The 24,361-nt window shown below is 42.1% G+C and overlaps 1 protein-coding gene across 1 annotated transcript in view; it reads left to right on the top strand.

Annotated features, from left to right (window-relative positions):
* LOC102793716 (uncharacterized) overlaps positions 1-19,521 on the top strand; it is a 31,615-nt gene extending 12,094 nt beyond the window's left edge. The window contains exons 2-6 of the mRNA XM_087833817.1: positions 12,989-13,221; positions 14,632-14,818; positions 15,053-15,148; positions 15,330-15,837; positions 17,967-19,521. Coding sequence (XP_087689943.1) covers positions 12,989-13,221; positions 14,632-14,818; positions 15,053-15,148; positions 15,330-15,837; positions 17,967-18,904 — 1,962 coding nt within the window. The 3' untranslated portion in view covers positions 18,905-19,521. The remainder of the gene's footprint in view (positions 1-12,988; positions 13,222-14,631; positions 14,819-15,052; positions 15,149-15,329; positions 15,838-17,966) is intronic.
* Positions 19,522-24,361: the final 4,840 nt, after the last annotated feature.

Raw genomic sequence — 24,361 nt, 5'->3', positions numbered from 1 at the left:
CCCGGGTCATCCTTTTCAGCCTGGGGATCGCGTCTGGCTCTCCACGAGGCACCTGAGGCTCCACACCGAGTCCAAGAAGCTCACTCCCAGGTTCGTTGGTCCATACGAGATCACTGCCCGGCTCAACCCCGTGACTTACCGTCTCCGGCTTCCGCCCGCCATGAAGGTCCATCCGGTGTTCCACGTCTCGCAGCTTAAGCGGCGCGTTACTTCCTCGCTGGCGCCCCCCTCCCCGGCCCCGCCCCCGCCCAGGTTCGTCGATGGGGGTCCTGTCTACGCTGTCCGGCGGATCTTGGATTCCCGTCCCCGGGGTCGGGGGGTCCAGTATCTGGTGGACTGGGCTGGCTACGGTCCTGAGGAGCGCTCCTGGGTGCCGTCCCGCTTCATCTTGGATCCCTCCCTCATCTCCGATTTCCGTCGCCGCCGTCCTGGACCGTCGGGTGCCGGTCGTCGGGGGGGGGGTCCTGTCAGCCGGTGATCAGCTGATCGCCAGCTGATCACGGGGCCGGGTTTAAAAGGGAGACGCCACCCACCTGTTCGCCGCTCAGACATCGTTCTCCTCATGTCAGAAGCTCCAACTCTTTGCCGACGTCAGTGTCCTTCTGATTCAGCAACCGTGAGTGTTTTTCCTCTCGATTCTTTTTCTGTAACGCCAGTCCGAAGCCACGCTTCGTGCACTGACCGTTACTAGATTAACTGCGTGTCTGTTCCTACCCATCGCTAGCCTTCCCCGCGTTTGGGTCTAACCAGCACGCCACACAGGCACGCCGAATTACCGTGCGTAGTCCGCCCGTTCGTGACAAGCTGTGTGTGAGACTGGGCATTAAGAAAGGAAAGGATGTGCAGCAGGTTAGGGTGGTTAACCACAGACGTGTGCAAATGAGTGAAGAGAGTGTGTCTAGAAGATGGAGCTGATGAGTGCAGAAAATTAGCGAGGTAAGGGGACAGATGGAGGACAATGAACTACACAGGATCAGTAAGGAGGGAGTGGAGATGTCTAGGAAAGAGGGCACTGGCAAGGACAAGTGCAGAGGAGGCATAGTGGATATATTAGACAAAGGATGCTGACTATGGAGATGTAAGAAGGAAACGAGCCCAGAGAGGATTCGTGAATGCTGTGAAGGAGGATGTGCAGAGGTTTGGTGTGACAGAGGAGGATGCTGGGGATCGGGTCAGACGGATGCTGCGGTGAGCAGCCAAAAGAAGAAGAACCAACACGATTGTTCCCAGGATGTCATTTCAACTTCATCCCACTGGTGCTGTGACTGAATCGGTCCACCTGCCAGGTGAAAGCTCGAGGTTTTTCTTGGAGACGATCAGCAGGATCTTCTTTCATGGCCCCTAAAGCTGCATGTGAATGTTTGACCTGTCTGTGCTGACAGCGCTGTAACACAAAACAGAGCAGAAAGCCAAATTTGTGCGTGATCGGAGGAATTTAAGGCAGCAGAGCCGGGCGTGGCGTGTGACTGTACAGAGACTGACAGCTTGACATAAAAGAGTGGTGCTGCTGCTCTGTCCTCCCCGTGGCTGCACAGTACACTGTGTCAACGGCATCATTCACAAATCACTGATCAAACAGGGATTCTGATAATTATAACTGAGATAAATCAGATGATAACAAATTTAGATGCTTTCAGATAAAGCCTCCATGTTCGTACCAGAACATTTCAGGGTTTTGTCCAATCATCTCGTTAAAAAACGACCTTCTTTGTGTGTACGATACAAAAGAAAATGTGACTCACTTCCCACTTCACCCGAATCACAGAGCTCACGATCTATTTTCCTCCTGAGTATTTCTGCTTCTGTCAGGCTGAAGAGTCAGAGGACGAACACCACCTCAGCTATAGATTTTCAGCTCATCAGCAGCATGTATATGTTACTGTGAAGCCTTACGTGTGCTTTATTTTGGGTTCAGCGAGATGTCGTTTAACCTTTTTTCTTTAAAAAAAGCACAAGTTTATTTTTGATGGTTTTAACACTACCATACCACCTTTATTTATAAAGCACTTTAACATAAAACCAGAGTTCACAAAGTGCTGTACATGCTAATAGCATAAGTAAAGAAAATTAAAATGAGATAAGATAAGATAAATAACTAAAAAACTAAAATAAATTGAAACATGTTAAAACAAATTGAGTCAACCCCTCTAATCAATGCCAAAGGCTTCAGCGAATAAATATGTTTTAAGAAGACTTTTAAATTCAGAAAGAGAAGAAGCCTGCCTAACATGCAAGGGTAGATCATTCCACAACTTTGGAGCAACTACAGCAAAAGCACGATCACCTTTAAATTTAAACTTAGTTTTCGGTACCTTAACCCTTTAATAATAATAATAATAATAATAATACATTTTATTTGAGGGCGCCTTTCAGAAACCCAAGGTCACCTTACAAAAAACACAATTAATAAAAGGAAGAATAGTCATAAAATACATAAAATAAGTTAAAATTACAAAACAGAGCGTGACAACAGATAAAAATCAGCATTAAAGCGAATAAGCCAGTCTAAACAGGTGTGTTTTGAGCTGTGTCCTAAATACGGAAAGGGTGTCAATATTTCTTAGTGCAGGAGGAAGAGAGTTCCAGAGCCGGGGAGCAGAGCAACTGAAAGCTCTGCTCCCCATAGTGATAAGGCGTGAGGGCGGAACGGTAAGATGAAAAGCAGAGGATGATCTGAGAGGGCGGGAAACAGTGGTGATATGGAGCAGGTCACACAAATATGCAGGAGCAGATTTATGGATACATTTGAACGTGAAAAGTAAGATTTTAAAGTTTATCCTGGCTTCTATGGGCAACCAGTGAAGCTGCTGGAGAACTGGGGTGATATGAGCACTTAACGGAGTATGGGTTATGATCCGAGCTGCAGAATTTTGAAGAAGTTGAAGTTTATGAAGGGACTTTTTAGGGAGACCAAATAGGAGGGAATTACAGTAATCAATACGGGATGTGATAAGACTATGGACAAGGATGGCAGCAGCATGGGGAGTAAGGAAGGGGCGTAATCGGTTAATATTACGTAAGTGGAAGTAAGCAGACCGGGTTATGTAATTAATGTGAGACTGGAATGAGAGAGTATTATCAAGTATGACACCCAAACTCTTAACCTGAGGGGAGGGAAGGGTGGGAGAATTTTCAATGTTAATGGAAAAACTGTGGGATTTGGTTAGAATAGATGGTGTGCCAACAAGTAAAACATTAAAGCCGGTCAGAGTGGCACGCTCTGCTTTGCACAACTATTTTTAAATCCCTGTAACACTGCAACCACGTGAGCTAGCGCAATAATTTTTACACTTACTTACTTACATCTTATGCCATCAGCTTGTCCTCGGTCACAGTTTCCTTCCACATATAGTTTTGCAAAAACTGCATAAAAAGCACTTGCAGCAACAAAAACATAATATTCCAGAAACACGCTTTGCCGATCCGATCAGCTGTTTGTAACACTTCCTACGTCCATCAGCACGAACAATCGCATGTCCACCATGACCTGCCCGAAACCGGAAGTGATGTCATGTCATTGTGGAAATATAGTTTTTTACCATCAGGGCCTTATGAGCCTATACTGGTGTTTTTAAAAGTTCTGTTTGACTTTATGACTTTCTGTGTGGTTTCTGGGATGCTTAGGACTCATATTGCACTGCTGGAAATAGTTTATTTTGATGCATATGCTGCTTTTTTGCAGATTTGCACTATAATATTTATTTTAGTTTTTCCTGCAGTATATAAAAATTGGTGTATTTCAAAAATAAAACTATGAAGACACTCAAAATAAATTTCCTGTGGTGGGAAACTAGTTTGTGCAACTTTTATTATTTTATTTTTATTTTATTATTATTTACAGTTTTGAGGGATAAGCCTCTTAAATTTCTCTAACTAGAAATATATGTTAAAAAAACAAAAACGATTTTCAATTTTTTTTGTAGTTTATTGCACTTTTTTGCAATTTATGTAATTACTATGCACTTAATGCAGACATATTATTAAAATCTAGGCTGTAATGGTTGTATTGATCTGTAGCAACTTGAAATGCTCCCAAAAATGGCTCCACAGCATGTAAACATATAATATAAGCTCTGGCGGACTTGGTTCTATGGTAGGTCTTAAAGGGTTAAGGAGCTGCTGATTGGCGGACCTAAGGGAACGGGCAGGTGTATATGGTTGTAGTAGCTCCGAGAGGTGGGGGGGGGGGGGGGGGCAGGCCATTAAGAGATTTAAAAGCAAATAAGAGAATTTTAAAAACAATCCTAAAATGTACAGGTAGCCAGTGGAGTGAAATTAAAATTGGGGTAATGTGCTCAGACTTTGCTGCAGCATTTTGCACAACCTGCAGGCGCCTATTGGACGCATCACTAACCCCAAAATAAAGTGCGTTACAATAATCCAGCCTAGAAGTAACAAAGGCATGGATTACTGTCTCAAAATGCTGTTTCGATAAGATGGGCTTTATTTTGGCTAATTCCCTCAAATGAAAAAAGCTCGATCTTACAACAGCTCTGACCTGGCTTTCAAGTTTAAGATTTGCCTCTATTTTAACTCCCAGATTAGTGATGACGGGTTTAACATACTGTGCCAGCGAACCAAGATCTATAATAGTGGCCTCAGAAGTGACTCTAGCAATAAAAAACAACATAAGCAAACACAACAGAGGAAGAGCCAGACGGCGAGCCACACACACTGGCGCCATCTTGAAATCTATCAAATCTATCACTACATTAAATGATGCACGTTGATATGCAGCACATTAGCCAACAACATCAGGCTCTTACAGATCTGAAGAGTTCCAGTTTTGTGATGTCACAGAAACTCAGACTGTTAGGTGTGAGCATCAGTGGTTCGATGCTTCGTTAACAACCTGAGAAATCAGTCTGCTGTCAGTCAGACGTTTGGTCCTATTTTTACTGACTAAGAAAGCAGAGCTACCACAGAAGTGTAGATGATTAAAAACATGATGTCATCACTATGAAACTCACCTGTTTATCCAAAACGTGAGTCAGTCCCACCGACTCCTCTGTTGAAATGCCCAAATGAACATGTTGGTCTCCTGCTACAAAGCACAGTTTTGGTTCTGTTGGAAGTTTTTGTTTTTGTTGACTCTTCCTGGACTTAGAAGGGAAATCGGCTCTAAGCTGTCTGACAGACCTCGGCTCAGCTGGAGTCTCTTGCCAGCTGTTTGTGTTGTTGGTGCAGTTTAAAACTCTGATATTTAATCAGTGTGACTAAATAGCAGATATGAGTATCTGGCAGCAGTTTTGTATCGTCTTTGCACTAAAGCTGTGGAAAGTGTTTTTCCCAGGCTAATTCTCATAGCGTGTCTTTAAGGCACTTGACATGTGACTTCATGTATAATAATACTTGTAACATGAAAATGATATGGGACAGGACATCAGTGATGTGTGAAATGATTTTCCAAATCGTTTGATTTTGCAGCATCTTTGTTTTTTGTTGTATTTTGCTGACCGGCTCTGCACACTCGCCTTTTTCCAACCACAGACGAGTCACAGCCACAGCTGTCCAGCGTGGATATTTTCATCAATGTTTATAAACTCATATTGTCTTTTTACCATATTTCAGTTACAAGTTTTTAATGCCAGAAGTTTGGCTTGATTAATATCTTTCTAACTATACCAAAGGCACAAACACGCTCAGCTCACCTTTGTTTAATAACAGCGGTGTTCCTGAGACCAGCAGCACAAATGAACCGTTGTGTGTTGCCAGGTTGCACTGACAGATGGGTATAAACTGTATTTAGTGTGTGGACCGTGTTTCTGGCAACACAACAAACACGTAAAACTTACTAATATGTGTTTACCAATTATTTATTTTAAAAAGTCAGAGATTCTGGGAGATTCCTGGGAAACAGCTGGGATGCTTGGTCTTAAAGAAACGGGAAAAATCAGGGAACATGTGTGTTGCACTTTATGGTTCATGTTCAATAAGCTGTTAATAATACTGGACTTATGTCACAGATATTTGCTCAATAGAAAGTCTCGGCCACTGTGAGCACAGTGCATGTCACCATGTAGACGAATGAATCGACTTGAAGAGCAGACTGAGTGACCTTTGACCTTTGGTGCTTCATGCTCATTTGAGTATTTAAGCAAACAGAGAATAAACCTATCGGTGAACAGGCCGTGAAGTTACAGAACAGATTTGTAGCATCAATGGACGATTCAGCATCCCATCCTGAAGATGATAATCGTTCATCAATGAAAGGGGCGGAGCCTCAAACTGCACCATTAATGCAGACTTGGCTTGATCCTGAAGATCTGGGTAATCTGGGCTTGAGCTTTGCTCTAATCTGAAAGTTGAAGGCCCTCAGAGAAGAGTATTGGATCTTTACAGGTTTAACTGTATTTGACACTGTGGTCAGTGATGTAGCCTGTTCAGATCATTATTGTGTCGAGTTTAAAATCACTGGTAAAGATGAAGTTATCAACGTGTCAGTGACAATATCTGTCCACAGGTTATTCAGGCTTATATACCTACTAGGGGTGCAACAATACTCGTATTGATATTGAACCGTTCGATACAGTGCTTTCGGTTCGGTACGCATATGTATCAAACAATACAAAATTTTTAATTTATTTTATCAACTTTCCTTCTGACAGTGCTGTCTGTGCATGGTTTTCATGTGAAGTATGACCCTGTAGGTAAGCGCGTCATGGACTAAAGTAAAACAGTATGTTGGATGTGCCACCCAATGCTCAATTACATTGGTGGGAACTAGTGTGTTAGCGCAGTTAGCTCATTAACGTGTTGGCCGTCGAGCCCCACTCACGGGGCGATCCGCGTTAGCTCGTTAACGGAGATTTGCCGTGTTGTCGCGTTAACGTCAATTTAAAAACTGTACTTTTGAGTTAAAATATATATTTATAATTTTAATAAATGACAAATTAAAAAGGCATGAACATTTTTTTGTATCGAAAAAATATCGAACCGTGAATTTTGTGCATCGTTGCACCCCTAATACCTCCATCATCTTTGCTTTTGGATTCTGTTGATGATCTTGTAAATGGTTTTTACCTGCTCACTGTTATGGATACTATTGCTCCAATTAAGACCAAAATTATCCGAGGAGGGAAAAGATCAATGATTTAATTAGAACTGAGAACAGGTGCAGACAGGCTGGATGCAGGTGGAGGAAAACTAAAGTGCAGGCTCATTACAATATTAATAAAGACATCTTCAGATTTATAATCAAAAGTAAAAAATGGGCATGACAGTCCTTTTTCTCAAAGATCATCAATAACAATATCAATAACACTCGTGTTTTATTTAGTTTATTGATAGACTAACAAAAACTTCCTTCTGAGTTATCGTCTAATAAACCCTGCAATGATTTTGCAGCATTTTTACTGAGAAAATACAAAAGACAAGTCAACCAGTTGGTGTTTCAATTTCAAGAGACAGTAATAACATAATAACTTAAGAATAAACCTTTAAACCTCATATCTTTGACAGAAATTGCTAAATAGATGAAATCTGCAACTTTCTCCTTTGATATTTTGCCCACTGATACCACAGATAGATAATACATCTCTGCAATCACAGCATTTTACTAAGACCCTAAAAAATGCAGTAATAAAACCTCTTTTAAAAAACTTGGACGTGTCAGTAATGAGTAATTACCAGCTGATGTCTAAATTAATGTTTTTGGCAAAGGTTATTGAGACGGTTGTTTACCAGCAAATTCACTCAGAACAATCTCCTCAGTGTCTGGATTCAGATCATAGCGCTGACACCGCTCTTATCACCGTTTTATTCAGCATAATAGTTACAGTTACAGTTAGTAGTTACAGTCTTAGTAGTGCTCCATCTCAGTGCTGCATTTAATATGCTGCCTGATAGGCTGGAGAAACGACTGGGACTCTCAGCGCTTAATTGGTTTGAATTTTATTTGACAAATTCAGATTTTTTTGTCGTTTTGCAAACATAATTGTGACCAAATAAAGGTCACGTGTGGGTTCCTCAGGGTTCTGTTGTCGGACTGCTTCCTTTTAATATTTATACGCTTTCTTTAACTCAGATTATGGAGCATAGTTATGCTCAGTGTTGGGAAGGTTACTTTTAACATGTATTCCACTACAGATTACAGAATGAGAGCAACATACGTTTGTGGAATAAAACAAAGAGTCTATTAGTTCTTTGAAATCAGGATTAAAACCTTTTTTCAATTCAATTCAATTTTATTTATATAGCGCCAAATCACAACAAAAGTCGCCTCAAGGCGCTTCATAGATACAGAGAAAAACCCAACAATCATATGACCCCCTATGAGCAGCACTTTGGCGACAGTGGGAAGGAAAAACTCCCTTTTAACAGGAAGAAACCTCCAGCAGAACCAGGCTCAGGGAGGGGCGGGGCCATCTGCTGCGACCGGTTGGGGTGCTGCTCTGTATAGTTCAGTGTCTTTTAGGTTTGTCACTTCTTATTTTGTCCTCTACCTTTTTCCGGTTTTCACATTGATATTTATTTATTTATTGTAAGGACTGTGGAACAGCATGTCTACAGCAGCTTTCTGTAGCTTTTACATAAAATATAAACTTTATTGTATTTATTGCATTTTTGTTTTGTCCTAATGTTTTTATCTTTTTGTCTCTGAACGTTGAAAGATGCTGTATAAATAAATTTGACTCTCTTGTATCATCTGCTTTAAAAGACAGCAGGCTGAGTATCAGACTTTTATCTTTACAGCCTAGTTTGACATTTTGAATTGCAGTGACTCTGATGATCAAACTGTGGTGGACCCAGATTCACCGAGCTTTCCTCGTGTGACACTTGTTTTCTCTTGTTGCATGCTAACTGTGATTTTGTGCTGAGAATGACGAATGTCTGCATTCTGCAGAGTTTTGCACTTTGAGACTGAAAACTGAGTCAAAGCATCACAAACAGCAGAGAGCGACGGATAGATGAAGGGAGGGAGAGAGATCAGCCTGTGTTACTGTCAAAGTGCAGCGGAGCGCGACACACTTCTCCAGGGTACAGCACATCACTCTCTGACTGCTGTGTGTGTGTGTGTGTGTGTGAGAGTGTGTGTGTGTGAGAGTGTGTGTGTGTGGGTGTGTGTGTGTGTGTGTGTGTGTGTGTGTGTGAGAGTGTGTGTGTGTGTGGGTGTGTGTGTGTGTGTGTGTGTGTGTGGGAGGGGCAGGGGTGTTCTGGGAAGCAGGTTTCCACATGTATGAACTGTTGTTTATGTGTGCATGTGGTTCTGATTCTGTGTTAATATCTGTGCCAGTGTGTGTGTGTGTGTGTGTGTGTGTGTGTGTGTGTGTGTGTGTGTGCGCGTGTGTGTGTGTGTGTGTGTGTGTGTGTGTGAGACCTCAGGCTTGTACTGAGAGAGTAAAGACTCCAGTGCTGGTGCAGAGGTTACGGGAGGCTGAATCCTGACCTAGATGCTGCCTCTCTGTAACTTCGCTGCATCTTAACTTTCACACGTGACGTTCCAACACAAGGCTGCACCGTTACACGGGAGTTTTGTTATCACTTGGCTTTAGCGACCTAATGACTGACTGTCCTTCGGAGTGTGAGTGCTCCTTTCATGCTCTGACTGGACAGAACGATCCACTCTGGACGGAGTAAGCTTGCTTGATCTTATTTGTTGTATTTTAATAAATAAAATGGGTAAAGTAAGGAAATTCTAAATTAAATAATTGGGAATGAATAAAGAAACTTCTCATATTTAAAATCTGTATGATCAGGTCTCATTTTATCCTAAATTAAAGTTAACCCTTTAAAGCCGGTCGGAGCGGGCACGCTCTGTTTTGCATAACCATTTTTAAATCCCGGTAGAACTGCAACCACGTAAGCTAGCACAATAATTTTTTTTGCATATGAAACCGGAGGAGTTGTACTTACATCTTATGCCATCAGCTTGTCCTCGGTCACAGTTTCCTTCCATGTATAGCTTTGCAAAAATTGCATAAAAAGCACTTGCAGCAACAAAAACACAATATTCCAGAAGCATGCTTTACTGATCTGATCAGCTGTTCGTAACACTTCCTATGTTGGAATAGATCATCAGTGCAAACTATCGCATGTCCGCCATGACCTGCCCGAAACTGGAAGTGACATCATTTTCTCGGAAATGTAGTTTTTTACCTTCAGGGCCCCATCAGCCTATACTGGTGTTTTTAAAAGTTCTGTTTGACTTTATGACTTTCTGTGTGGTTTCTGGGATGCTTAGGACTCATATTGCACTGCTGGAAAGTTTATTTTGATGCATATGCTGCTTTTTTGCAAATTTGCATCATAATATTTATTTTCGTTTTTCCTGCAGTATATAAAAATTGGTGTATTTCAAAAATAAAACTATGAAGACACTCAAAATAAATTTCCTGTGGTGGGAAACTATTTTGTGCAACTTTTTTGTATTTACAGTTTTGAGGGATAAGCCTCTTAAATTTCTCTAACTAGAAATATATGTTAAAAAACAAAAACGATTTTCAATTTTTTTGTAGTTTATTGCACTTTCTTGCAATTTGTGTAGTTACTATGGACTTAATGCAGACATATTATTAAAATTTGGGCTGTAATGGTTGTATTGATGTATAGCAACTTGAAATGCTCCCAAAAATGGCTCCACAGCATGTAAAAATATAATATAAGCTCTGGCGGACTTGGTTCTGTGGTAGGTCTTAAAGGGTTAAACCTTGATTTGACTGATAACATTGTTGCTGTTATTTTTCAAAATCACATCTTCATTAATTAATTTGTAAACATGAGATATTGTGATCAGCCTGATCTCCACACTTGTGTTATTTTCGAGGTCTAGCTAAATAAAATCTCAGCCAATGTTTCTCCTTCAGAAACGAGCAGCAGAGAATATTTACCGAGTTGAAGCTTTTTCATTATTATCTCAAATCTTCCCAGTCTGGCGTCTCCGTGTTTATCGTGCGTCTCTGGTACAGCCGGCCTTATTTGTATGTGAGTCACTCAACTCAAATCTTTCTTGATTTTTCAGTGAGCTCGTCTTCGTTCTTTATAAACTCAGACCTCCGTTCTGCTGCTTTCAGTTCTATTGAACTCTCCATCATTCAGCCTTTCACGTCTAACACGTCCTTATTTAGGGAAGCGTTTAATAGTTTACAGCATTACTTGTTGATTTTCACAGTTTCATTAAAATAGAGGCAAATCTTTGTGTTTTTACTGTGTGAATTAATTTGTATCCATGTAGAGAAAAGTCATCTCAAGGGGCTTCATAGACTGAGGTACCCGACACTGTTAGTGCAGGGCTCGCTGAGCAGAGGAGCCAAATGCAAGACCCCGGAGGCAAAGAGACTAAAATTCTTTGACCAGGCAGAGGTCGTGCACGGGTCAGCTAGCAGAGCAAACAATCCCAGCAAGGGGCAGGCAAAAGAGAGAATCCAAAAAGGCCGTGCACAAGTAGATCGTCGGGAACATGAGGAATGCTTAAAGCACTGGGAACTACTGGAAAACCAAACCTTTAAAAAGATGAGCGGATCGGGCAAAGGAACAAAGAGCAGCAGGGGGAGAACGTACACAGCTGATTGGCTGACTGGGTACAGGTGTGGCTAATTAAACAGGTGATGGCAGGGCTGAAAAATTCAGGGAAAACTGTCAAAGGAATACTACTAGGAATAATGCAAGAATACTCAGGAACCAAAGATTACAAAATAAAATAGGACTGATCTATAATGATTGGATCTCCTGTGAGCCAGCAGCTGGAGATGGTGGGGAGGAAGAACGTTCTTTTAACAGGAGATCTTTAGTAGAACCAGGGTCAGGGAGAGGAAGTTATCTGCTTTTTAACTTGAAGGGAAAGAAAAGAGAAAAGATGAGCGTGCAGTAGAGGGAGAGGCGTTTGTAGTTTCGTTTCAGGGCATTTAAATTCACCTACAGACCGCGTGCATCCAAAGACACACACAGTTGTGTTAATGCAGCCTGCGTTAACAGTCTCTGTTTATAAGGTTTATGCTAGCTGCTGTCAGTGTATTCATAGTGAGTTAGTGGTTGTTGGAGAAGATGTGGAAAATGTGATATCGTGACAGCTCTACAGAGGTTAGCATAAAAATTTCTGTGTGACTGAGGATGGACTCAGTTGATCCCTGAGAACAACCTAAACATACATAATGAAATAAAAGAGAAGAATAAACTCCTAACTCAGCAAAATAGAAGAAATAGAGGATTACACGGAGATGCCACCCACCTCTACCAAACCTGGACTGTTGCATCGTTGGGCAGATATCAGTTAACATCCTACACACAGGCTGAGTGACGAGTTCGCTTGCTGGCTGGAGGTGGAAAGAGGAGAGCCCACAGAAGCTGGAGGGAAGCCAGCGTTCAGGCGTCAGGCCTGCAGCAAGCTAAAACAGCAACCAATCAGCCGACCTGCATCCCACAGATATGAAAGCAGGGTCATCCTGGAGGTAGAGCGAGATCAGCGTGAACATGCACAGGAGCCTGGACAGCAGTACCAGTGTGTTTACACCACCGATTCATCACCCAGTGGCTTTATTTGTCTGCTGTAATAACTGTTCCAGTTTACATGAAATCTGCATGGAGCCTTCTGAGACACAGCTGGTCAGAGGCTTTATATTCAATAAACATCTGTTTCCATTAAAAACACACTGACTGTAAACACAGTAAACACAGCACTAAAGGAAAAACTTTGCAGCTGTTCCAAACTTTTCTCTTTTGTTATCCAGCTTATGCAAAATGGCTCGTTTTCTATATAAAGACAGTGTGAATCATTTGCCACTTTATGTAACGCAATTGTAGTCAGGCATGCCAAACGGTTGGATCTAAAGCACGGACTGACCTTGTATTGGAGGCTAAACTCCCACTTTGCCTCCGTGTCTTTATCTGCTTTATCAATACTGCACGAAATACTGCAATGTTTCACGGCAGAAACCTCGGGTGGTTGAAGATATAAATAATGGTTTATAGAAGGAACCAAATTACTGATGTTCATTTCCACTTTTTCTTAAGCTTGCAGTGTTTTAGCTTTCATGGTTTTTTTGGTCTTTAGGCTAAAACTCGTGAACCTGCTCACCACCGACACCGAGAGGAGCTTCACTACGTGGACGAGTATGGCCAGCCGGTCGCTGTGCAGGTCGAAGCTAAAAGGGGGCATGGTCACAGGAGGCGAAGGTCCCATTGTGCAATTGAGTGCAGCGTCCCCACCGAGAGACACTGGGAGGCCCTGAGAGCCATGGGGCTGATGGAGGGAGAGGAAGGTCAGGGAGACGGCTACACTGCAGGGTACGTACTTCTGTCGTTTTTGTGATTTAAGTAAAAAACATTTCAGTTTTCTTTACTTTTAAGGAGCCAAGATCCGACTTGATAACCAAGTCAGCGCCCCAACCCAAACGTTCATGACAACAGAGATATTTGTGTTTTTCACAGTATGAGAGACTTTTATAGAGAAGGAAAGAATTAAATGGTGCAAAGTTTGGAACCTAGGTCCGATTTTGGAAATAAGGTGTTTGCAAACTGGATAAGATGTTGGCCGTAGGACTAGAAGATGGCAGAAGGATGAGTTGAAAGTTTGAAGCTAAACTAAGGAAAGTGGAAATGAACTTCTTTACGTTTCTTGAAGATGTTTTCACCTCTTATCCGAGTCATTATCAGCAGAGGTTTCAGGTGAAACCATTGTGAGTCCCTGCGTCACGCTATCATGTAACTTATTGAGACCAACAGACACAAGGTGTGAGTGGAAGTTAAGGCGCCTGGGAACGGATCTCAAAACTTTATTATAGGTGGCAGACAGTTGGATATTTTGTATCACATTTTCACAAATAGATATCAAATTGAAAACAAATGGGTAGATATCTTTTTGTTATTCTCAATGAAATAAAACTAATCTGGTTGTAGATATCTATCTGAACTACATGGTGTGGAAGGCCTTCCCAGCAGTGGACATGGATGGCTTAGTTGAAAGAAACCATCTGAACGACGGCCATCTTTGAACAGAAGGGCGTGGCTTACGACACCAACTGTCTGCCACCTATAATCCAATTTCGAGATCCCTTCCCAGGCGACTTAACACCCACTCACCCTGATAATGGATTCACCCGGTCTCTGCTGATAATGAGCCAAACCCTTTTTCACACCTTATGATCAGTTAGTGGGTCAACGAGCCTCTCAAGGGAGATCTCCCACTAGGGCTTAAAATCTGGGACTCTCCACCATTTGGTCTTAGAACTGGTGAAGCTTTTCAGATGAGAGATGAAACATCCAGTTGCTTTTCATTCCAAGCTCCTTAGTTTACCATGACCTGGATGACTGAGAACCAACTGGAGTAAACTTTCAGCACGAAGCAGAGAATGTGGGTTCGGGATCAAGGATGAGAACACGTATCATAAAGACTTTTAGAACAGGTTTGGGGATGAGCTGACGTGTAACGACTGCAACGAGAAACACCAAAATGAATCCTGTGCCTCTGTTTGCACGATATGTCAGATTGAAGGACAATGTGTCTTTTTTACTTGAGGGTTTGGGGCAAATTGAGTTTGCAAGATCAGCACGATGCTCCATCGAGTGTCTGTCATGGCCATGGAAGGTTGTTCTCCTGAAGTACCTGTCTGTTTAGAAGACTATATATGTATTGTTTTTATTTAAGCAGGTATATATCATAAAATATAACATGACCTGATCTCTTTCACTACACAGGCCTTATTATGGTCACATGACGGTGTCACCTGACCTATACTCTCCCAATGGTCACATGATGATGCCACCTGATGCCTACCCGCCCAATGGATACCTCCCCAGATCATCAAATGACCAGCACCCAGGCACCAACTACCTGCCCAGTGTGTCCTACAGCTTAGACCACCTGGACAGACTGGACTACCGGGTAATTTGTTTTTGTTTACACCATTTTATTCTGAAATTTCACTTGAGTGTGTTCGTCTAAAATATGACGCTCGCTGCGATCTTTCCAGATTGTTCCATAAATCGGCCCTTAAAAACATCTGACCGAACTCCTCTTCAAGGTCACGTCTGGGAGACGTTCAGCACTAAAGTTAACTCATGACCCTCTCCAATGAAGACACACTAGTTTCTTTTCTCACCTTTGTTTCTATTTCAGGGCCAAGAAATGTTGCACTACCAGCCTAACTCTGAGAGCTGTCTGATTGGCTGTTACGGTGCAGAAGAGGTGGACCCGAAAAATTTTCCCAGACAGGTAACTGGTTTCAGTATCAAGGCTATGCCCTCTTCTCAGACCTATCCCTGTCTCTGTTATACTCTTTCTCTAACTATTCCATTTTTATTAGTACATTTTGCAGTTTTGGAGCATTTGCAGCAGATTTTGCAGTTTGATTTGAACAAAAAACTCAGTTTAAATTCTTTTATTTTCTCTTTAGTCGGACTATCGTCAGCCCTGGAGGTCTGAACGTCCTCTTGGCTACCTTCCCCTCAGTGAGCTTGACAGCGGGTTAGGCTGTGGCCCCGACAGCCCACACAACCGGATAGCGCTCTCCGAAGCTGAGACAGATGCCATGTCATCACTGCCTGGCCACACCCCTTCCTCTCAAGGATCCTCCTCTTCCTCCGAGTCCCTAATCTCCTCCGAACCCAGCGACTCAGGCTTCCACAGTGTCAGCACTGGGGAGCACAGACGGCTACACAAGATTCACGGAGGCCACACTCATCGGCAAGCTCACCATCTTCGCTCAGGCCACTCCCCTCGTGAGCAGAGAGGACGCTGGGATTTGGAGTCGATTCCTGAGACGACTCCGATGACCCAACCTGGAGTACCACAAGCATCCCATTGCTCTGTGGGTAACAGCACGACCACAACAGTTCACTTCCACAGAGCTGAGAGGAGTCCCACTTTACCTCGTCACCGTTCACCACCCTCACCCTCTATCGGTTAGTAAAACACAGTAAAATAATTGTGAGAATCTCCACTTTTAGTCATTTTAATCTGATCTGTCAAAGTTTTGAGCTATGGCTTCATCACAGTCCAACCAGAGGTCAAAGTGACTTTAGAGTCGGGTGTCTTTTCTTCTTATCCCTGTTTTCCTGAAAAACATAACTACATCAATACAGAATTTTCAGGTTTACACCCTCCAATCAAATAGCTAAATTTGCATCTGCAAATTAAGGCAGGGACAAAGCTTCAGTTCCTTGAACGATCACTCGAGGCGGCTCCAACAGCTCATGTTAAAATGCCCAACTCTACAGCGTCACAAAGGTAGGTTAACAGCTGGGTAGAGTTTTATCTATAGACAAAGCTACACATCAGGTTTAAAATACATCCATTTAGATACAGCAAAGGCTTAAAGTTAGGGGAATGGCCACTTTGACAGTGTGCTGACACAGGTAACAGCAGCTGTTAGCTATTTGCTGGACCTCACATCCTAGAATTAATGAGAACAGCTTCTCTACTGTGTTTGTATCTCCTGCAATCGATCGCTGCAGACCATCCAAGAAGTCTACCCACTAATACGCACGTATGTTTGCTGGTGTGATGTACCCATAGTCTATGAATCAATCTTGCTCAGCAAATTTCCCAGAGGAACCCACCCGAGGGATTAATAAAGTTTTATCTAATCTAATCTAATCTAAAGTTGATAATTTGGCCACGCTACCATCTCATTCAAACATAGTCACTTTTAGTAGATGGACAAAGTGCTAACAGAAACCAATCTGTAATGTCATGGTGGCTAAATCCCTCCTTTATTCATAAAGTCTCAGACTCTCATTGTGAGGGAGAAAAATGCTTAAATGTGTTGACTGAGAGCCAACAATTCAACGTGTAGTTTCCACATTTTCTTGTTTATATAAGCAACCGTGCACTGCATCGTGGTATTGTTGTGCTGACTTTCTAAGAAAATAGCATTAAGTCACCAGCTCAGTGTCTCGGATCCTTAACGCTCCGTTTTGCGCAACTACTTTTAAATCCTTGTAGCTCTGCAACCACGTGAGCTAGCGCAATCATTTTTTTGCATATGAAACCGGAGGAGTTGTACTTACATCTTATGCCATCAGCTTGTCCTCGGTCACAGTTTCCTTCCACATATAGCTTTGAAAAACGGCATAAAAAGCACTTGCAGCAACAAAAACATAATATTCCAGAAACACGCTTTGCCGATCCGATCAGCTGTTTGTAACACTTCCTAGGTTGGAATAGACGTCAGCGCGAACTATCGCATGTCCGCCATGACCTGCCCGAAACCGGAAGTGACGTCATTTTCGCTGAAATGTAGTTTTTTACCATCAAGGCCTCATGAGCCTATACTGGTGTTTTTAAAAGTTATGTTTGACTTTATGACTTTCTGTGTCGTTTCTGGGATGCTTAGGACTCATATTGCACTGCTGGAAATAGTTTATTTTGATGCATATGCTGCTTTTTTACAAATTTGCATTATAATATTTATTTTCGTTTTTCCTGCAGTATATAAAAATTGGTGTATTTCCAAAATAAAACTATGAAGACACTCAAAATAAATTTCCTGTTGTGGGAAACTATTTTGTGCAACTTTTTTGTATTTACAGTTTTGAGGGATAAGCCTCTTAAATTTCTCTAACTAGAAATAGATGTTAAAAAAACAAAAACGATTTTTAATTTTTTGGTAGTTTATTGCACTTTCTTGCAATTTATGTAATTACTATGCACTTAATGCAGACATATTATTAGAATTTAGGCTGTAATGGTTGTATTGATGTATAGCAACTTGAAATGCTCCCAAAAATGGCTCCACAGCATGTAAAAATATAATATAAGCTCTGGTGGACTTGGTTCTATGGTAGGTCTTAAAGGGTTAATGCACCACGACCTGACAAACTTGCGTCTCACCTCATGTTTTCAGAAAGATGTGGTTAATTATTTTTCATTATTTTTTTCATAATGTATGAGAAATTTTGCAAATGAGTCTGTGTTTTTTTTAAGTGAGTGTTTCTGTAGGACAGAGATGCCCGTCAAGCATATTTCAGTCTATCCAAAAACACTCTTGCAGACACATATCTAAGGCCTAATAACAGCTTTCTTTGAACAGGTTGTCGTACTGAGCCTTGTCAGCGGAGGGCGCTATGGTTGGAGCAGCAGCAGCACAGAGGAGGCGGGACTGTAGAGGGTCCAGGTAGGAGTCGAACAATAACAGATTTGAGTGAAGGACAGCGACGGCGCCGGGCGAGCCATCCCAACATGACGGATCCAAACACAGCCCAGACTAACCAGCCAGACACAACCAGCAATGCACTGGGGCCCAGGAGCAGGGCCAGCTACCCCAACAACTGTCACCCTGCTAGTCATCTGAGCATAGACAAAACGAGTCTGACCAATCATCAGAACACGATGAGAAACAGCCCGGGCTCGAACCGCAGCCGGGAGGAGGACTCGCTCTCCAAGAGCCCTGGATCCGGCTCCAGTGGGATGTCAGACTGGCGTGGCATTCAGACCCTCGGGAACCGCCCCGGCAGGCCAAAGGGCACGTGCAGTCCTTTCTACAGCACTCTTGGAGCTCCACAACGTAGCCCTCACTCTCCACCCTCACCTCGCTCCAGACTGTCCAATCAGAGGTCAGTCAGGAATCAGCTGCTCAGGGCCCGAGCGTACCGTCTGGCCAGGGAACGCAGCGAGGTCACCACAGACGAGGAGGTGCGAGGAGAAGGAGGCAGGCTAGGGGAGGAGGAAGGAGACGATGGACGGTTGGCGGGGCGATACTGGAGCCGGACGGAAAGAAGACGCCACCTGGCGCTGTCACGCCAACACCGAGAGAGGAGAGGAGGTGGGGAGGAGCAAACTGGGGTCATTCAGGGGTCACTGTCATCTCAGACGGTGCTGGAGCTGAGCCACATGAAGCAGAACCGACTGAGGAACAGCAAGCTGCTCGATGATTGGACAACGGTGGAGGAGCTGTTGACTCACGGGACTCGAGTGGAGAGCGACAGCCAGCTCTGTCCCAGCCCACTGCTGTCGGTCACTACCGTCTGATGGCAACGCAACACGCCATCATTTACTGATCACTCAGACCCAGATTCATTAAATATGTGTGTTGCAAACAGCAAACTTCATGGTCACTCACGCCTCAGTTACACATCGAAATTACATTTTAAACACATTTGAAAACAAAACTTTGTGTATTGGGGACACAATTTGCAAGATTTGCCAACATAAATCTCACTGAATATCTTTTTAAGTCCTCATAAAGAGAAAAATTAAGACAAAAGTTTACACCTTTCAGTAATCAGTTCTCCAAGGTACGCTGCCATTCAAAGAAATATATAACTCTGAACGTTAGATTACAAATCCATATATCTGGGATTAAAATACCAAGAATTATATACGTTTTTCAGGAAGATTACCTTCCTCTCTTTGCTTCATTCATGTTTTTTTAAAGGTTTAATGGCCACGATACACTGTCATAATATTTCATAAATTCTACTACAGCTACTCTAGTCTGAAAGAACCGTAGAAGATACGCTGATGTTGACTTGCAGGGACTAAAGTTTAAACATTTCCGTCACACCGAGTAAAGACTAGGGATGGGTACCGGTTCGCCATGATGGCACCGGTTCTGACATAAACGGTAGTAACCAGACCGAAAAGCAGCGCACATTTCGGTGCTTTTTTTTCCTGAGATGTCATGCACTTTGGATTCTAGCCAATCATTTTACGTTTCCAAGGATAGTAGGCGAGCCCAGGTACGTACGTTCTTTTAGAGCAGAGCTACAGATTAAAAATGCCCAAGGCGAAGCGGTCAAAGTCTGGCTGTACTTCACAGCAAAAGATGCAAACTCAGCAGCTGCAACAAGTGCTTTAAGCTGATACTGTGATACTGTCAAAGGAGGTAACACCTCGAATCTGATGAAACACCTGGCGACGTATAGCATTTTGTTAAAAGCTGAGAAATGCGCCGTATTTGATAGATTGCTGCGAGACCTCACACCGAGCACATCTACTGCGGGTGTGGTGCCTGTTATCGACCCGGAGTTAGCAACATCCCCCAAAAACCCGAAGAGGAGAGTCCTGGCCCCTAGCCCTGCCAGTGTAGCAGGAATGATGATGATGATGATGCAGCAGCAGCCGTTCTTCTCTGCGTGAGTAGCTTAATGTTGTTCGTGTGTAATTTACGTTGAGTAGGCTAACCACGTTATTACATTAATGCATGTAAGGTGAACTAGCAAACACCATCATAGCTACATGCGGCTGTCTTCTTGTTTGATGGCAGATACTCCCTTCACCCTGGCCAAAAAGGTTAAAATGACCAAAGAAAAAGTGGAAAACAGTTAAACATGAGAGGTTTTTGGACAAAGTTTGTGTTTTTTCCATTGTTTAAGCACTGCTTCCAGCCAAGAGTGATACCATATATGCCCCATAGCTGCAGAAAAGGCTAACATTGTTATCTTTTTACAAAAAAACAGCTAAACATGAGAGGTTTTTGGACCAATTTTTTGTTCTCCATTCTTTAAGCACCGGTTTGAGCACCGTTTAAGCACCGGAACTGTTTCAAAAGTACCGGTTTGGTACTGGTATCGGATAAAACCTAAACGATACCCATCCCTAGTAAAGACGTAAAGGAAAAAACTTGCAGACATCTTGACATCCAAATGGTTTCTGGTGACCCACTAAGGATCAGAGCTTGGGTTTGGCGACGCTTCAGCTCGATGCTAAACAAGCACATTTCAGAAACTAGAAAAAGGCGATCACCCACCCAGAACCCTAAATGGGTCTCCAGTTTCCCGGCGGAAGTTAAGAGGTTACATTAGACTCACATCACACTCTTAGTGAATCTGGATCTCAGCTGTGTTATTTAATATCTGATAGGAAGTTCTGACTCATTTGATGATGCGTCAGAGCTCTTCAAATGCATCTGGGTTTATAAAAACAACCGAAGAGCAGAAAAAAAGCGTGGTCAGATCCAAAACTGGGGCTCAGAGGGAGAAAGCTCTCTGCAGAAAAGGCTAAATGAATAAATGCTGATGATCATTCCAGTCCTGGAGACGTCAGCCTTCCTGAGCTCAGTTTCAGCAACACAACCGTCTGCAGAGAGCCTCTAATCAAAGGACTCTCTGCGGTTTTGAACGAGTAAATAGACTCTAAAGAGCTGCATGAGCTTCAAACTCGCACGATGAACTGGTCAGATCCTTCACACACCAGACCGCCTGCGACCAGCATCAAATATCACACCACTGGATGTGTTGCCTTGTGGAAACGTGTCTCTGCTCCTTTTCTAGTTGACCGCCTTTGTTTCTGTGCCATAAAATGTCAAAGTCGACTGTGTGAAACAACAAAACTCGCTCTAAGCTTGTTAGAGGATTTCTGCACCTTTATGATCAAACAGCCTCTAAATCCTCTAAGATGCTGTTTCAACACAGCGTCGTTTCACTGGCGTATCCTGGGTGGTTTACCATTTTAATCTCCACGCACTCCCACAGACTCGGAGTGTAAATAAATGCGGCGCCATCGAGAGGCCTCGCAAGTCTCTGTGCAGCACTGTGTTCAGCTGAATCTCCACTTCGCACACTTCTCACATTTGGTTCTCCAGTCCCGATGATTCATCTATAAATTGATGATGAATATGATGATTTTTGAAGCTGCAGTGCAGAACACATCCCGGGTTCAGAGTGTCGAGTGTCGGATTTGTTGGTTTTCTTTCTCTCGTCTTGCAGAGTTAAGTCCAAAATCATAATGTTCTGTGTTTCAAATACATGGGTCAGACGTGGAAATCAAACAGGACAGATGTATCATATCTACCGTAGCCCTGAGAGCGCTCCACTGGCAACAAATCTGTCAGCGCGCAGTTACTTTGGTAAATATGGAGATCACGATTATTTAACACAATTACTGACTGACTTTATATTTAAGGACAAATACAAACAGCAGGCCGTCAACACCATGTACGAACTTCTCAGATCCAGGTTCGTTTTATTCCGTTAACACAAAGACGTCTATGACATTATTTTCAATTTGATATTTATTTGTGAAGACATGATACAAAATATCCAATTTGGCTCTTTGTTCAACACTAAATGAAAAACTGCACACCAACACCTTTATGCTCATCCATCTGTATGTTTTTCAGTAAACATTCAAACTGAACCAGTTATTTATTTATTGTTTGTAAAAGTCATTATTTGAAAACAACCTTTTGAATTTTTAAACATAACTCAAATTTGAATATAATGAAATAATGAAAGTAAAGTTTATAAACACCTGTCTGAGTACTGAGTTATATTTTTAACACAGATAATTATTTTTTTATATGTAACGGACCAAAAACATAAAACATTTGTCCCTCAGAAATCCTGCGTCTTCATCGTCATCCATCAGTTTATCAAATAAATTCTTTCTGTGTAACATGGGACAAAGAAAAGTAACAAATCCACACAGAGGCCATATGCAGCAAATGGTTGGGAATTTTGGGAATGTTGGGAGTTTTGCATAGAAATGATTATGATTGTACTTCAGTTTCAAATGTTATAAAGCAAAATCTCCAAATCTGCCAGCACACCTGAGATAACAACTTGTCCAGTTAATCAGGATACCCATTTTCCCTTGTTTCTCAGAGAGCGTAGGGGGCGCTCATGAGTTATTCCATAATCAGTGGAGCTCTATGTAGATGAAGAAAATGACCAGATCTACTGGAGAAAGCATTTTTCTTTGGCGAGTTTCCATGATGTTCTTAAAAGACGTCTTTGAGCCAACAGATTTACTTTTATTTATTTATTTATTTTTTAAGAGTTTTTACAGTTTTGTGTTGCAGTAAATCTGAGAAAGCTTTACAGCTTTGGAAGTGTGACGCAACCAGTAGCTTCTTATATACAATGGAAGTTTCCATTGTTGTTAAGCTACGCTTCCCACAACCATCGAGAAAGTACGCCCCGTCCTTAAACGACCGATGCATAATTTAGAAAAATAAAAATCAAAGGAGAGATAAAAGAGTCGTTTCATATCAAATCTGGCATATTATCAGTGTTGTGTTAGAAATACTAAAATAAAAATAGGCTTTTTGTCTTTAAACAGGTGTAAATAAACGTGTTAGCTGTTGAGCTTCATTTACATATTCAGGATTGGCTCACGATCGCCCCCTACTGCTCACCTGGTGGAAATACCAGGAAGTAGACTCTTCTAGACTGGCTCTATTTCTAATCTTTTAGCCTGGCCTAGCTAAGCTAACTACATTCTGGCAATAATTTCATATCCATTAGAGACATGAGAGAACTATCAGTCTTATCACACAGGAGGCAAAAACACTATATTCTTGTGAGCTGTTGCATCTGAAATCTGTGAAAACACAACACTGATGACACTACACAAACACGGTACATGAATGAGTACAGGTACATATCACCACACGTCAGCTGTTAGCTGCAAATTCAGTCTAATTATTGTACTTTTAATTCTGTAAACGTGTAATTGAGACTTTGTTCCAGCCTGTCAGATTATCAGTGATGACGTTCAGGTAGATTTCCAGATCAGAGAGGATGATTAAATATCAAGATATCAAGGTTTCTGTTGTCTTGTCACAAGGGCTGCTGTGAGCCAATATGACTGCAGGCACCTTTGAAGGAAGCTGGTGGTTTCACCAATCTAAGAAATGTTTATCAGGGTTAAATGTTATGATTTAATAATGTGTCATAATCTAACTGTTCAATGCAATTTTGTTAAATATGAGAAAATGTCTGTTTATTTTCATATTTCATGGGAAGATTTGGAAGGAAGTGAGTTTCAAAGGTTGGTCCTGTCGAACGAATATATCTGAGGGTTTTTTCTAAGCTGTGTGTGTGTGTGTGTGTGTGTGTGTGTGTGTGTGTGTGTGTGTGTGTGTGAAGAAGAGTGAATTTGCTGGTTTGTTGGCAGTGATTAGCCAAAGATAACAGGGTAACTTTGGTTTGTGGACAATCTAGAATATCTCTGTACCGTGTAAAAGTATATTTTATAATCATAGTAGTTTTCTATACTTTATCCTTTATTTTGCCTTGAATAGATTACTTCTGCTTTACACCAACATCCTGCTGTGCTAGTGTTTGTACATACATGTTAGCGTACTGAGTGTTGCATATACAAGCGCTAATATTACAGTCAAAGCCTAGCATGCTAACACCTGATTAGCACAGAACAAGTGTTTCATTGATTGCCTAAACTGCTGTTTGTGCTAAAACTGTCGTCCTGTGTTTGTTTTTCTTTTGTGTGTGTGTGTGTGGGGGGGGGGGGGGGGGGGGTTTACAGCCTGGGCTTTTATTTGGATCGGACATCTGACAGGCAGCGATAATAATTAAAATTGTTAAGCTAAAGCAGAGCCAAAAACTGGACATGCTTGGGATTGCTACAGGTACTTATCTTGTGAATTTTAATAACAATAAGAATTTAATATGTAAATAATTTGTTAATAATTAGCTAGTGTCAATGCCAGTTTGTCCAGAACCTCCGAGGCCGGACGAAAGTCTG

The sequence above is a fragment of the Neolamprologus brichardi genome, chromosome 20, assembly GCF_056152115.1.
Source record: "Neolamprologus brichardi isolate AB-2024 chromosome 20, ASM5615211v1, whole genome shotgun sequence".
Classification (NCBI taxonomy): domain Eukaryota; kingdom Metazoa; phylum Chordata; class Actinopteri; order Cichliformes; family Cichlidae; genus Neolamprologus; species Neolamprologus brichardi.
Note: the sequence above shows the minus strand (reverse complement) of the source record. Positions and strands in the feature narration are given on the sequence as shown.